This window comes from Danio aesculapii, chromosome 5, assembly GCF_903798145.1.
Source record: "Danio aesculapii chromosome 5, fDanAes4.1, whole genome shotgun sequence".
NCBI classification, from domain to species: domain Eukaryota; kingdom Metazoa; phylum Chordata; class Actinopteri; order Cypriniformes; family Danionidae; genus Danio; species Danio aesculapii.
Window position 1 is genome coordinate 38,666,280 of NC_079439.1, and position 16,367 is coordinate 38,682,646.

Sequence of the window (16,367 nt, forward strand, 5' to 3'; positions counted from 1 at the left end):
ACTCTTCCAGCAAGTCTTCGCAGCCAATATCTTGTTTGTCACGGGGCGCGTGCATGAAATATTCCTGAATGAAGGTGAAAGTGCCAAACTGCAGTTAAAGTCGACAAAATCATAATTTGGCAAATAATTAGATTACTGATGCCCATGTAAACGCAGTCACTGTCTTTCTCTCGTGTCTGTGTGTTGTTTTGCCTCTGTGAAAATTAGCACTTGCCCGAACTGAAACTCCCATTTTTATGCAAAACCTTCCCTCTTTCCCTCCCCTGACACTACCACCTAAACAGAGCTGGACTCGCCCACTTTCCTGACTTTTTTCAAACTAGAGGTGTGAAAACCCCCCATTTTCGTGGCCCTTTATGGTATCGTTCAGTCAAAAATGAAGACTTAAGTCATCTATAATATATGTGAGTTTTTAGTGTAAGATATAAGATTTTTAGCAGTTCCGTGGTTCTTTGTGATTGATATAATGGCAGTGTAAGTTTAGCATTTTTTAAATTATAAATAATCACATACAAACATTTTTTGGTGTTTAATATTATTGTGTTTTGGTAAAGCATTTGCTGACAACTTCAACATGACTACAAGATTTTTACTCTTTTTAAACACAAATATGACTGATATGTCTAGCAGATTTTTATACTCACACAGTAACCATTTTTAGAACAGATTTAAAGAAAACCAATATGAAGAAATATGACCCAAATATGACCATTTGAAATCGGTCATTCAGGAGGCCATGCAAAAAAACCAACACAGGTTCATTCTGATTATGTACCACTATATACATTTCTGCAGAGCGCCAAATATGTCCTTGGAGCTTTATTTTTTTGCAGTTTTTGTTTTCGCGAATCCACCAGAGGCCGCTGTGTATGCTTTTTGAGAATTCGCAATCTTCAGAAATGTACATAGGGCTACGTTTTCAGAATGAGCCTATGTTGCAGAAAACTCAACTGGTGCATCTATATTACAAAGATCAATTGCACTACTTGCAAAAAGAAAAAACATGGTTTGTAAATACCAAAATCAGTTACAAACCAATTAACAAGTGAATACAAACAGATCTAATTCTCACATTTGTGCTGCTTACTATGTCATGTAAGTGTTGACATGCAGTGTCATGCAGTTTGCAACAAATGTATTCTTTTATTTTGCTCAATTTTTAAAAGGATCAGCCTAAAGCTCAACAAAAGCCACAGGTTTTTAATGCAAATATTTACAAACAACAACTCACACATTTTAACATGTAAATGGGGTCAAAGCAATCTGCTGAAATTTAAATCAAGCTTCAGATCGAGCTAGAAAGGTCATTAAAGCATCTTTGATGTGGCATGTTTGTTTAAGCCAGGTTGGTTTGATTATTTCAGAAACTGCTGACCTACAGGCCTGTTATTCAAAGCCATTAAGTCCTCTAAAATAAGAAAATAACCATCGAGTGGTAGTTCTGTGGGTCAAATTGCCTTTTTGATGCTAAAAGAAACTGCACCATTTCTTAAAGTTTAAATCAAACTGATTTCTTAAATGTCCACTACACTTAAATGGTCTTCACAGTCAATAGACCAAAAATAGACAGCCAACAAATCTGCAGCAACTGTGTGATGCTATCATGTTAGTATTAGGGATGTGCAAGACAGTTAACAAAACAATACTGCTGCTGTTTGTATGGCATATAACAATCACTCTTTAATTATGGGCTTGTTACAGTATTAGTTAGCACAGTACTGGAAATGTTACATCGAATCAAAGGGGAAGGATTATCATTAAAACCCATTTGACAGCCACAATATCAATAACCTGATCAATAAAATTTCCAATAAATGTGTGGCTGCCTGTAGAAAACTAGTTTTTCTTCTGATATTGCCATATGCAATGTATAGATGTTCTTTATATATACACAAGAAGCATGTTCAACACATTGCCAGCAAACAATATAATACATGTGATCAATTGGGTTAATAATTAACTTTCATTTTAAAGAATATGATGAATAATACTACATTTCTATATTGCATTTAAAAACCCTTTTTGTGCCATGATAGATTAACAGATTTTGTAAAACTATTTACAGATAATATATTTGTCTTATATTTTTGAACGTGCTAAGGTTTGTTAGACTAGTCCAGTGTTTCCCAACCCTGTTCCTGGAGGCACACCAACAGTACATATTTTGGATGTCTCCCTTTTCTGACCCATTAACTTCAGGTGTTGGAGTCTCTTCTGATGTTATGATAAGTTGATTCAGGTGTATTTGATTAGGGAGAGGTTGAAAATGTGTACTGTTGGTGTGCCTTCAGGAACAGGGTTGGGAAACACTGGACTAGTCAATGACAATAGCTCTATTTCACGGGTGCCCACGCTCGGTCCTGGAGGACTGGTGTCCTAGAGAGTTTAGCTCCAACCCTAATCAAACACACCTGAACAAGCTAATCAAGCTCTTGCTAGATATACTAGAAACTTCCTGGCATGTGTGTTGAAACAAGCTGAAGTTAAATTCTGCAGGACACCGGCCCTCCAGGATCGAGTCTGGGCATCCCTGCTCTATTTAAACAAAAAAGAAACTAGTCATGGCATACATCCCTAGTCAATATAAACAAAAAACTCTGAGGAATGTTTCCAGCACCTTCCTGTATACACAACATAAAGCAGTTTGGAAGGCAAAGATACGTAGGAACTAGGCAGTGCCTTATAAAGTGACCAGTGAGTGTAGAAAATAAAAACTACACCTCAGCAAAAGTAATAAAACAACAAGAAACTAACTCGGGTCATGAAATTGGATCGCTTGTACAAACAGTGGAGTCAATATCTGCTGTATTTACAAAACACAGAATTTACATTTGACAAAGTAATAATGAAAGCGTCAGCACAATGGAAAGAGACTTTTTTGTTCATGTTTGTATAATGACATCTCTAAAACTATATTTCTAACTATAGATTACAACCGCGTTTACACTAATATGTTTTAAAACGCATACGTATTGCTACGGTTTCCATCCACAATATACGCTGGAGTTTTCAAGCCTTGAAAACTGAGCTTTTTGAAAACTCTGAAGAGGCCGTTTTCCTTTGAAAACAGTGCTGCTCCGCGTCAGTGTGGATAGGGGAAAATGGAGACATCTGAAAACGGAGGCATGGCTGCAGACATTCGTTCAACGTTCAGTCTTGCATTTTTCCTTGTAAGTTAAAAAAAATATGGTAAACAAACCCAAGGACACATTGGCTGACTCTTAAAAGGGATCAGTGTACTTTATAACATCATTCACATCACCCTGGCTATGTTGTTTCCAGAGATGTATAGTAACGAAGTAGAACTACTTCACTACTGTACTTAAGTACTAAAAGGCAGTATCTGTACTTTACTGGAGTATTGTTTTTTTCTCCTACTTCCACTTTTACTTAAGTACATATTTTCGATGAGTTTAATACTTTTACTCCGATAGATTTTTTATGAGCTGCATCGTTACTCGTTACTAGAGGTGTCAAAATGGTCGATATCGGTTCAGTAATAGATCATAACGGGTTATTACGTACTGACGTCATTTATCTCCTATGTGCGGTGTCGCAATACTATGGCGAAGGACGGAGGCGCGAGGGCGAGTGAAGGCGGCACAGCACACGAGCCGCTATTTCACTACTACAGAGAAATGTTGTGAGACTCAACTGTTCATCTCTTCTTGGCTGTTAAAGCGATACTTGTGGATCCAGACCTGGGCGTGTATGAGGTGCAAGTTTTCTCCACTGTGTCTATTATAGATTACCTGTGATAACCGCGTATTATACATACATAGACTGTAACCGCGGCTGTTCTTCCCGCCATCAGTGAACAACGCTTTCATTTCTAAAGCCGATAGCAGCCCTTTCTGTTTAGAAGGTGAAGACAATAACCAATCAAAGGGGTGTAAGACCTCGCCTGTCAGCGTTTAAAAAGCAGCCGGGAGAATATTTACATTAGTTTATTTGCTATAAATGCTCATGCTGTCTTCTGTGCATGAGTTTTGTTTGATACATTCAGAAAGAGTGTTTTCTTTGAGCGGGTCAAATTAAGGGTACAGTTCATATATATTACTGCTGTATTATAGGACACAATTTTATTACAAGTAACCATTTAACTGTCACACCAAGAAAAAAACCAATAGAATTTTTTTATTTATTGCATTTCTTAACTCCTAATGTCGCTAGTTAACACAATCAATACATTTTCCCCCAACAGATCCCATAATTTCTAAAATATCAGCCTCTACCAAATGGTTGAGATGTTGGTTTATGGTAAAAGTACCAGAATGAATAAATATACTATAAAAATATGAAAAATATGAAGTTTAAGAACAAATTTAATTAAAACATAATCAAAATGAAACATTTTGAATACTAAATCATAGCCATAAGCCATAAAATATTTCAGATTTTCATTTAACACAGTAATATACACGTTTTCTTTTTTTTACAATAAAATCAAAATCAAGTGAATTAGAACGTTCGTTTACAGCGTTTACAACCAGTAAATTGTGCTCCGAAAATGGGTTTCAATAGCGTTTTGAGTGGATTATGGACTGTTTTTGTGACACACAACTTTGAAAGGTGTGTGTTAAAGCTGTTATAATTTGTCAGATCTGTGGTTCAAGTGTGAGAGAAAAATAGTATTGTAAGTCATGTTTCTTTTCGTTCTGCTTAATGACGTGCCCCCAAAAAAGAGATTTAAAATAAACAAAACAATATGATGTCTTTTGACTGCATTCTTTAATAACTACATTACACAATACTTGTACTTTTACTTTCAGTACTTGAGTAGTAAATTTTGAAATAAACTACTTGCAATACTTAAGTACAAAAAATGTTGAATACTTTAGTACTTCCACTTAAGTATGGTGCTTAAAGAGCACTTTTACTTCTACTCAAGTCACTTTTTGATAGAGTACTTGTACTTTTACTTAAGTCTGGGTCTCTAGTACTTTATACATCTCTGGTTGTTTCACTATCTTAACAATAAAATGAAGACATGATATAAAGAACTGCATATTTAATTTTGATATTGGCAATTTTACAGACACCAAAAATGGTAAGGCATGGTGTAGCTACATATTTATATGACCGTCATCTTCACTGTATGAATGTTTATAACAAAACAGAGCCTATAAAAGCCAATGAAAAATCCTTTCATTTTCAGTGAAAAATACGAAACAATCCTCTTTTGCTGAATATCAGTTTTAATAATCAATAATGGCCATTACAAAAGTACAATAAATTTATACAATATAGGAAATAAATGCAATATGTCAATATGCAGAATCAGTGTATGTGGTTACATTAATATATTAACTTATCTTTGCGCTCAGCCAAATCACATTACCTGAGAACAAGTAATAGGTTCAAAAGACCAAAGTCAGGGAATATGGTTTAGATATAGACAACAAGATGAATAAAATATCACATTTAACAACTACAGTCAGATTAGACTCAGCAGTAGATTTTTGAGGTTAGACTCAGCCGTAGATTCTGTCCGGCGTGAACAGCTCTCACCAGGGGTTCTGTGCTCAAAGCACCCGCTGACTGCCTAGGGTTTAGACGCGAGCGTACGCTACAGCGCATGCCAGAGTGTGTGTGTGTGTGTGTGTGTGTGTGTCGTCACGTGATGTGCATTTTTAGCAGTGTAGTGTGGACGGAGACCTTTTCAGAAATGCTAGGTGAAACACCGTTTTCATTCCAAAATGTCATTTCAAAACTAAAAGGTATTAGTGTAAACAGGGCCTTGAAGATAAGCATCATTCATGCAATTATGTTCAGTGTGTCCAAAATTGCTAATACATTCACAACATGTATGTCACACAGAAGATAGTGAACAAAAACAATTGTGCATCTGAACACAGTTTCACTTTGTGTGAAGCTACAAATGTAGTAAAAGATGAAAATCTGATCAAATACGATGTGATTTATCACTCTAAAACACACATACACACACTAGGCATGGGCCGGTACAAGATTCTGACGGTATGATAACCTTGGATAAAAATATCATGGTTTCACGGTATTGTGATTACTGCTCTAAAATATATTCTTTTTAAATGTCTGGGTAAAAAACAACATATTTCCCTCCCCCTTTTTTTAAAGATTTATAATATTTTAACAGTAAACAAATCATTCAAGTCAGGCAACTTTGGATATTTTTTCTGCTGGAGATACTGTTGTCCAAAAAACAAACAAAAAATGTAAATAAAAAAATCTTACACATACCTTAGGAATGGTATTACAGAAAATTTTGCCAGTTTTAAAACCTTTCCAAACCACGGTAAACCTTGAAAACGATAATCGTCCGATGCCTAACACACACACACAGACAGTACAGCACAGTACAGTACAGTACAGTACACAAACCGGTTTGAAATCAGATTTCATGGGATATATGGATTGGATTAGTAAACATAACATTTGTGTTGATCAGACAAAAAGATAAGTAAAATAAATAAAAACATAAAAATTGACATGATGACTAGTGGTTAGCACTGTCGCCTCACAGCAAGAAGGTCACTGGTTTGAGTCCTGACTGGAACAGTTGGCGTTTTTGTAAGGATTTTGCATGTTCTCCCCGTGTTGGCGTGGGTTTCCTCCGGGTGCTCCGGTTTCCCCCACAGTCCAAACACATGTGCTATAGGTGAATTAAAGAAACTAAATTGGCCGTACTGTATGAGTGTGTGTGTGAATGCAAGATTGTATGGGTGTCCCAGTACTGGGTTGCGGCTGGAAGGGCGTCCACTGTGTAAAACATACAGGATAAGTTGGAGGGTCATTCCGCTGTGGCGACCCCTGACAAATCAAGGACTAAACTGAATAAAAATGTATGAATGAATGAATGAAATTTACATTTTTTAATCTGAGCTTTTAATGTTTGACCAAGAGCTCAGAAGAAGTGTTTAATAAAGCTATCAGAGACCTGAGAGTCACCTTCTGAAAGTGAGACAAGCGGAGTCAGATCTCATTAGTTTCACTTCAATTTCACCTCAAATGAGCCAAGCTAAAAAAGCCTTGTTTTTAAGACGCCTTTCTCACTTTCAACCATACCAATAACATTCATCCCCTAGATTAATATATTGGCTAGTTTATTAAATTTTTAACATCTCCTCAATCTTTTTTCTTGGTGTTGTAAAGCATCACTATACATTGATGTGTAACTCAAGCTGCAAAGACCATAATGTTGAGCACAGGGGTTTGAAGTTGACACCTTTACAGATGGGGCCAGCATGTCAGATCATGTGTAATTACCTCAGTCTCTGGGGAATGCTTTGTATGTGTGTGTGTGCGTGTGTGTGTGCATGTGCGTGTGCGTGTGTTCATCTGTGAAGGGCAGAGAGGTCTCCTGCCTGCAGCTGAGGTCTGACTGTCACAGGATCTCAAGACCAGAGTCTATATCACAGAAGGACACACAAAGAACCCCAAACAACACAAGCGAAAAGAAGTTACATAGTTATATAACAACATCAGAAAGGTGCTGTCTAATGTTATGAACTGTGTATTTAATCTGTGTTCATTTTTCTGAATTAATGCTCAGCTGAATGAGGTTTGTAGCACAAACGTTTTTGTGGTGGTTGTGACTGCAAATCCCAAATATAATGCACATGTAATAATTTGTTTCGTTTTTTTGAGGTATATTTAGGTAGTTGACAAATAGGCAGTAAAAAATACTTTTTTGGTAAAACACTATTTTGTGTATGGGTGTTTCCTAGTACTGGGTTGCAGCTGGAAGGCCATCAGCTGCGTAAAACATATGCTGGAATAGTTGGCAGTTCATTCACTGTGGTGATGAATAAAGTCGAAGGAAAATGAATAATTAAAATAGTTTTGTTTTATTATGGATTTTTTCCATTTTTTACTGAACTGTGCTACGGCTGTGCGGTTAATCGAAATCTAATCGCAATTTGAATTAGAAAAGTTGCGATTAGTTAATTGCAAGTGGCTGCGATATGAAATATGTAGGTATTAATTCATTTCCCCGTCCAGAGGAAATGCGTGGCTGCCGCCTGTGTGTGACAGTCTTAGGGTGCTTTCACATCTAGACTTTTGTTTTGGAACCTGTCTCATTTGCCCAGTTAGCACGGTTCGTTTGGCATATGTGAATCCACCAATCGTGCTCGGATCCGCGCCAAATCAATCGGTCCGAGATCGCCTGAATGAGGTGGTCTCGGCTCAATTGAAAAACGTACTCTGGGCGGATCGATTGTAGTGAGAAAGCAATACGACCCGAGCCCGGTTATATCACAGTGTTTTATGGATATGTAATAGGCATACGGCTATATGAAGAGAGAATTGACCCTTCCTAAGCCACACCCAAAAACCGCCACCCACCAATCATGGCTTAGCAACCGTAGCTACGCGCAGGGGCTCTGTCAAGCTTTCGAGCAAGGGAAACAGGCCAATGCGTTGTGCAAATCTGACACCCGGTATCCTAAAAGTTTGGAAGGGATGGTGGAATGTTTAAAACCAAAAACCCAAGAGGAGAAATGCCAGCGTTGATCAAGCTGTGTGAGGGACGCTAAAGGAGCGGAGTTAAGTTGGTTTTGTTTTGATATTCCTGACACATTCAGTGACCGATGGCAATAACTCACACATCTCTTACCCTAAACAGATCTAAACTGTGTCTCCTACAATAATACAAAGCAAGTAATGTTTCACAGCTGTCTTATTCCTTTTTTTTCTCTCAATATTATGAGCACTGGTCCGTTTAAGCCTTCGCCATAGTAACTTAGTTATACTAATAGCGAATAGGTCATGATGAGTTATTGATCCAGAAAATACAAATCTGCGAATCTGTTGCTAACTTTACTGAACTTCATATTTCCATCTGTTTCAAGCTACGAATATTTGAAATTACAAATCAACAGAACAAAACAGAGATCTGGTCTCAAACTGAGCACTTGCAATCAATATACTTTACCAGCAGCTGTTTTTCATTAATTTATAAAAAGCACACAAACATACTGACAGTAATAGGTAACTTACTGTACATTGTTATGGGTCAATGATGCTAATATTCGGCACAAATTTACCAATTTCCCCTTTCTGGCTGCTCTTTCTATGAATGAACTATGTAAAAGCACTGTCCATGCATGTTTCCTCGTCGGTTAGTAACGGTATATTTCATTGAACAACAATAGTCTATCAGGCTTTTTGGCCTTTCGTGCTGCCCACTGCGCTACCCAAACTTAACAATTTTATAGTGGTTCCAAAAAAGTGACATATGTGAAAGATTCTGAGACAAAAACTTAACAGGTGCACATCATGGGCTTCACAAATGGCTTCAATCAAATGATCTTGAATGGGGTCCTTCAACTATTTAAATTTTTTAGTGGACTACCGCGGAAAAAAAATATAACGAAACAGCAATTTTTATAACAAGACATTCATGGAAATACCTATTTACTGCATTTTAAATGATGGCAATAATAATTATATTACTTTTTCATGTGTGACAGTGAAAATCCATGTCGTGTCAACAACCAGTATATGAACAGTTATAGGAATAACCAACCAAATTGATCCTTTAAAAAAATTTTCCCTTGCAATTGTATGGTTGCACTTGCACTGTCACTAGGAACTCTGAGCAACGCCAACAGCAACATCAAACACAGCATTAAAAAAAAATCAACACAACACAACACAAAATCAAATGTGTCATATACGTGAACATGACAAACGGTAAGTACTTCTACCAAAAGTTATGGCCCGCTTCCACTGAATAGTACGATATGGCACGATGCGCTTTTATGGCTGTTTCCACTGTCAAAAGGTACCAAAAGGCGAACCATACCGTACCACTTTTTGGGTACTCTTTCAAAAGGGTACCTAGCACAACAAAAGGTACCAAAAGGCGGAGCTAGATGCGCAGCTGATCTCTCTTGGTTTACAGAGATAGGTCACTAGCATGTACACAAGCCAGGAGAATGAAAACATTTTTAAATACACAGCTGAGACATTACACTGTAATAATATATACATCTAATAACAAGCCATGGTCGACTCGAGCTCAAAAAAACCTTGTCGTTGTCTTGATGAACAGCCACATGGCCAAGAAGAACAAAATATGCCGTCTCCTGTTGTTAACGAGTCCGTCAAAAAGCACGAGCAGTTTCACTTTCTCCAGAGAGCTCGCAATCGCTCATCGTGCTTCTATATTTGAAATAACAAACTTCTTGAGCTGATGATAACGTGCGCGTGATTATTGAAGTGCTTCTGACATCCTTTCAGAAACAGACAACGTGAGAGTGAAGCGCAAAAAAAATCTAAGGAAAAGCCAAAAAGAAACTAAGGAGCAAATGATTCTTTCAACAACCTAAAACATGAACAAACTGCCATGTTTAACTATTATCATCACCTTTTGGACTATTATGAACTCAGAGTGACAAAATTACCTTCTAACAAGAAGTTACATGTGCAGGTGAAGATTAAAGATACAGATGAGAGGTTACTGTGGGCTATATATTGCGTGTTGTTTTTGAACCCAAATAAGGACTTAAGCAGGTCGCACACCTGAAGCGCCGCTCATGACAGTTAAAAGTATCACACACCAGACGTGGACATTCGAGTGATATTTAACATGAAACTAATCAGATGGCGCTCTGTGGCACGGCAGAGAAATGAACAGTGTCCTGAGTCGTGGCTGGGATCCGCGGACTGCCGCCGACTTGCGGCACCGGTGTGTGTACCCTGATAGAAACCTATGTTTAGAATTCTGAAAAGTATGGCAGAGGCGCTTCTGGTGTGCGACCTGCTTAAGGCTGCCTCCGAAACTGCATACTTTCATACTATATTGTACTCAAAAACAGTATGTGAGCCGAGTAGTATGTCCGAATTCACAGAATTCGAAAATCAGTATGCGAGAAGTACCCGTAAGGAGACTGTAAGGTGTTCATATATGTTGCATACATGTTTATTTAATAATTTTCTATAATTGCAGATGCTACAGTGGGCTATTTCACAGTCAGTCATTGATCTGCAGTTATAATCAAACCATGATTATAAAAGGGTTAGTAATGAACATTTATACACAAGTATTCATGTGTATAAAGCATCTGTTTTGTGAGAAGTGCTTCTCATATGATATGTGAACCACTCATACGGCTTTACTTGGACATTTCCTCGAGTGTCAATGACATTGACTGAAACTTTGTCGTATACCACGCCCATTGGTACCCTTTTGGCAGTGGAAATACAAGCCTGAAAAAGGTGTCCCGTACCGTACCATACCACTCAGTGGAAACAGGCAATTATATGAACTATGAAAATGTTCTTCTGGTTCCTTTTTAAGACTCTGGCTATAAAATGCAGTATTTAGTAATCAGCGGAAACTGGAGAGTGGACAAAATGTGTCATACATTCTTCATAATCTAATAGATTTTCCTCTGACATTTATGCTATTAATGGTTTTCAACCCAGTTCCAAGACAAGAGTATGTCATTCAGACACAATGACCAGCTTTTATAAAAAGTGCTAGTTTAGTTTCTATTGAGCATCTTTTGTCTGTCTCAAAATCAATCCATTTAAGTTAATTTTATAATATTGTGAACAGTCTTGTAAGTATTCATCTAAGTAATCATTTTCTCCAAACCTGCTTATGTGTCTGAGAATACAAGAGCTGAGAGCCATTCCTGGAAGCAAACCACTCTGATTTTAATAGGCACTGGTCTACTGAGAACTACTTTCAGAGGAGGAATATAGTGCTCCTGGTGTTCAGATTACCTTGAAGATAAAAAATAAAAACAACCAAACACTCGTCACCACACCACCACAGGAATAAACCGGCCTTCCTGTTACTTTGTGTACAAATGTGGAGCATTTTCAGAAGTGTTGAGGACATATCTGATTTAGCAGGATCAGACAACAAACTAGTCAACACTACAATGATGATGTTTTTAGTATCACTAGCTTTCCTTCTTGTACACACATCAATACAGTTGTTGTATTCAGTCCTAAAAAAGTTATTGTTTGTGATCATTGTAATTAATAAAGCCACAGTCCACATGGTGGCACCCATGAGAACAGACCACTTCCTTGTGGAATAAAAGTTTATGACTTATTTTTCATATCTCATGACATTTTTTTTACTTTCATTATTCAAAAATAACCACCCCTTGCATGTTTTAAAGGGGTCTTATAATGAAAATCTGGGTATACCAAGGCATAGTAGAATAATAAGAGATCAGTATATGAAAATGGGCATAATGTGAGCCTTAGACACCACTGTTTCCTCGTTCTCATGTAAATTCCACGAGTGTAAAAACTCTACTTACATTAAATCTAAATCCTAAATATCAGAAATGCCAACAGGTAGTTAAGATTTAATTAATGTCAGTTTTATTCATTCATTTTCCTTCTGCTTTTCCCCTGGTTCATCACAGTGGAATGAACCGCCACTTACTTGACAGATTTATACATTTAAAAAATTCAGGTGGTTTGTGTAATGTGTTTTATGTTTGGTAAAATAGATTCTAATGGCATCTTCATGTTCAACTAATTCCGCTGTCTTGTTCCAATAGGTGGATTTAGAGGTTTTTGCATAAAAAACAGACATGGATTTTGCTGGTTTTGACGCAAAAGAAAATTTACCTTGTTAAAAACAAAGAATTGTCTAAAGTGACATTAAAAAAGGGTATTTTATTTTCCAGCTAATAACCTTTTCATTACATATAAAATGAAATTTCTGAACCTAATCAGAGGAGCCTGATAGAAAATGCTCATTTACAAGAAAAGAGGTCTGATGGAATTGGAGGGTTTTTGTATCTGAACTCCCATGGCACTTCTCGTAAAGAGTAGGGGTGTTACCCCTGCATCCTGGCCAAATTCCCTCCATCAGCCCTAACCCATCATGGCCTCCCAATCATCCCCATTCACCGAATTGGCTCTATCACTGTCTCTCCACTCAACCTATAGCTGGTGTGTGGTGAGGGTACTGGCGCCGTTGTCCTTTGGCTGCCGTCGCATCATCCAAGTAGATACTGCACACTGGTGGTGGTGTGAAGAGACCGCCTCTCATGATTGTGAAGCGCTTTGGGTGTATGGCCATACACAATAAATGCTCTACATAAATACACTTTACTTTACATATTCTAATCAATATGGTATTACAACTCATAAACAATAGAGAATACTGTAATAGCTTTGGTATTCCATTTTACCCCTGCATGCTTTACTTTACTTACACGTTACAAATCAAGAATTGTGAAATGGCTTCAGTACGGCTATCTTATGACCACTTCCTCTAAAGCTCTATGATGTCATGACCCTAAAGGGTTCTGCCTAGAGACAGAGAGCATCATGTAACTGTCAAGATGAAACAACATTTAATGTGAATCTCTAAACAAAATAAAAATTCTGTCACTTACTTTTATTTATTTAAGTATTTAAAAAGGTTGCGCACCTGTATGACTTTCTTGTCATATGACTTTCTTGTTTCTTTCAAATAAACCAATACAAACTTTCAAGGAAGAGCTGTGATTAATATCTCCCTTACTTTCCCTTACCAATAGATAGGTGCAAGATTATCTCTCAGCTGTGAAAAACGGCTGTCATTAAGCATTTCACTGCGTCAGCCTTTAACAGTAAATTCCTAAAAGCAACATCATGTGTGCACAGCGGATACATGCATAATTCATGAACATGCATGACCACAAACTGCCTTAATGCAAGTCATTTTCATAAAAGACAACTTTGCACATGAATATTATATACTACTACAGCCAGATTCAAACAGCACTGACATTAACAAATCATTAATGAATGTCCACAGTCTAAAGACATGCGCTATAGGTGAACTGGGTAAAAGGGAACAAAATTGGCAATAGTATATGTGTGTGTCTGAGTATGTATGAATGTTTCCTAGTACTGGGTTGCAGCTGGAAGGACATCCACTGTGTAAAATATATGCTGGATTAGTTGGCCGTTCATTACTGTGGCGACCCCTGATGAATAAAGGGACTAAGTTAATACAGCCTTATTGTAAACTGTTACAATTTATTTACTGACACAATTTATAATTTTTTTATGTAGTTGCCTGCCAGTTGAATTTGTGGAAAACATTTTGAAGTGTTTACTTGTTTATTACTGCTTATAATTTATTCAAATATTTTTAAAGTATAAGTTGACTTCAAAATGCAGTACATTTTGTGAATTTTATGATTTTATTTTTAAGTTCATTGAGGAGTTCTTTAAAAGTCTAAAAATCATATCTCGTTCTCGTGATCCCATTCTCGTATAGACATGTATAGACAGAAAGACTACTTATGTTTAGTTCACAGAAATGCCATCCAAATGATCAGTGAAAACACAAATAAAGACGATATGCTCACACCAAACAATGCTAAGAAAAAAAGGAGGAAAAAAGAAGGCAAGAAAGAAAAGGAGAGGGAATTCCTCGTCTTTCTCACTCTTCAACATCAGAGATTCGGGGGGCGTCTTCATACTCCAGTGTTATGTTTGTGGCCAAACACAGCCAATAATAGGAAGGACTGCCAAGTGGGTCACTGGAGCTGCTCAAACTACTCACAAGCCTACTCAAACTGTCAAACAAACACAAAAACTAACAAGCACGCAAACAGCCTCTTTCTCACAAATGTGAATGCAGATTGCGAGATGAGGATTCTCCACCCTTCATGCAGAAGCAGCCGAATATCTCCAGTTGAGTCAGCAACAAAGTCACTTCCTCTTTTAGATGACAGTCTGGTTCGCTTCCAACTATTTCCTCTTTCAAACACATGAATATATATGCAGGAAAACAAAAGCAGACACCAGCAGCCCTGTACTATCAACAAATGTCATCTGTTCGCCAACGGGCCTGTCACAAACAGTGGAACCAGTCAACGTTCACCGTTATCTACAACAACCACAGCCTTCTTCCAGCCAGCAAGCCATGTGAGAGAATCAAAACACAAGGGCTTGATATAAACAAACGACCCTTCACACAGCTAAAGCAGTTTGGAGACGCGGCCAAAGATTTACAAAAGGGCTTTTCACAAACGTAACCCAATACAGTTGAATGGGAGTGTGTAGACATGATGCTGTGTGTAAGGTGTGTGCATGAATGAACGGATTACTGTCCCTCCTCCCACTGTCTGCTTCACATCTGAATGGCTGTTTGCTGCGGCAAGACTACATTACAGACCACAGACACTTGCCTATATACACACTTTAATTTTAACCCTCGTCTCTAAAAACCATATGGCTAATTCACTTCACACAGCAATATGTGTAACAGTGCAGCTCATTTACACCTATCGACTGTTAGCACAATAGCCTTCACGCTATTATCTAAATCATAATATTAAACATCGGTTAAACGTCAAATATGCGTGTGTATCATGTCCAGGGCTGCTTGCGCTTTCTGAGGGGATGGAGAACGGCGCGTTATAGGGGAAAGACGGACGGCAGCATCTTTTGTCTGGCACTACATCCTTTATCTGCATTTTCCGTCCGTTTAAAATGCTTGTTATCACTCTATCGACTAGACGAACTCTTGCTTTAATGAAATGAAACGGCTCCATGACACACAAAGAAAGCCTTATAGTCACAGTCTAGATAAGGTGCAGTGGGTTTGCATGTTAAAATTACTGGAGCAAAGGTTAATGAAGATTGTCTCCTGTCGTTTCAGCTCAAGTGCTCTCTCCAGTTTCATTCATGCATGGATTATGGTTTGGGGGTGTAAGAGATGCGAAGCCAAAAACAACGAGAGACACCAGTGGTGTGGTCTCTATTTCCATTTCAGCGTGCTTGTCACTGCACACCAGCTCTGACAAACACGAGAGATAAAGCGTGAGACTAACGGTTTTCTCTTGTACAAGCACCATGTGCACTGCCTATTGTAGCCAACACGCAAACATCCATTGACACACCGCGCAATTGCAGCAAACACACCGCCGCGCTCTTCCTTTCGTGTATCTTTTTGTTGTCTTTAAACGAAGAATCGTGAGAAGCGGGTCAGTAGAGCGCACAGGGAGATTAGCCCACATCTGCGGACCCACCTGCTAGTGTAGTGTCGGTCAGATCATAGTTGAGCCCGGGGTAGTCGCGCAGTTTCCTCCCGCTGATGTTGAGCATCCCGGAGCAGACGGCATCCTCCAGCGCGCGCTCCAGGCTGCGGGCGGTGTGAAGCGGGTGCTGCTGCTGCATCACGCCCGGGTTCCAGTGGGCAACGTTCGGGTAAGGCTGGCTCTGGAGAGCCGCCGCTGATCCAACAGCTCCCTGACTCGCCGCCATTTTCATAAGTGAAATTATTCTTACAATAATAATAGGGGGCTGCCTGGCGTGACACGCATGCGCAGGGGATGAGATGAGCGGAGGCGGGGAGGGGATGGGCTACTACTGGAAAGAGGCGGGGATTGCTTTAACGGCAGGTA

General features: G+C 38.4%; 1 protein-coding gene across 1 annotated transcript in view; it reads right to left on the bottom strand.

Moving 5' to 3' along the window:
* lrch2 (leucine-rich repeats and calponin homology (CH) domain containing 2) overlaps window positions 1–16,233 on the bottom strand; it is a 138,104-nt gene extending 121,871 nt beyond the window's left edge. Inside the window, exon 1 of the mRNA XM_056458145.1 lies at window positions 15,993–16,233. Coding sequence (XP_056314120.1) covers window positions 15,993–16,233 — 241 coding nt within the window. The remainder of the gene's footprint in view (window positions 1–15,992) is intronic.
* Between the last annotated feature and the right edge of the window lie 134 nt (window positions 16,234–16,367).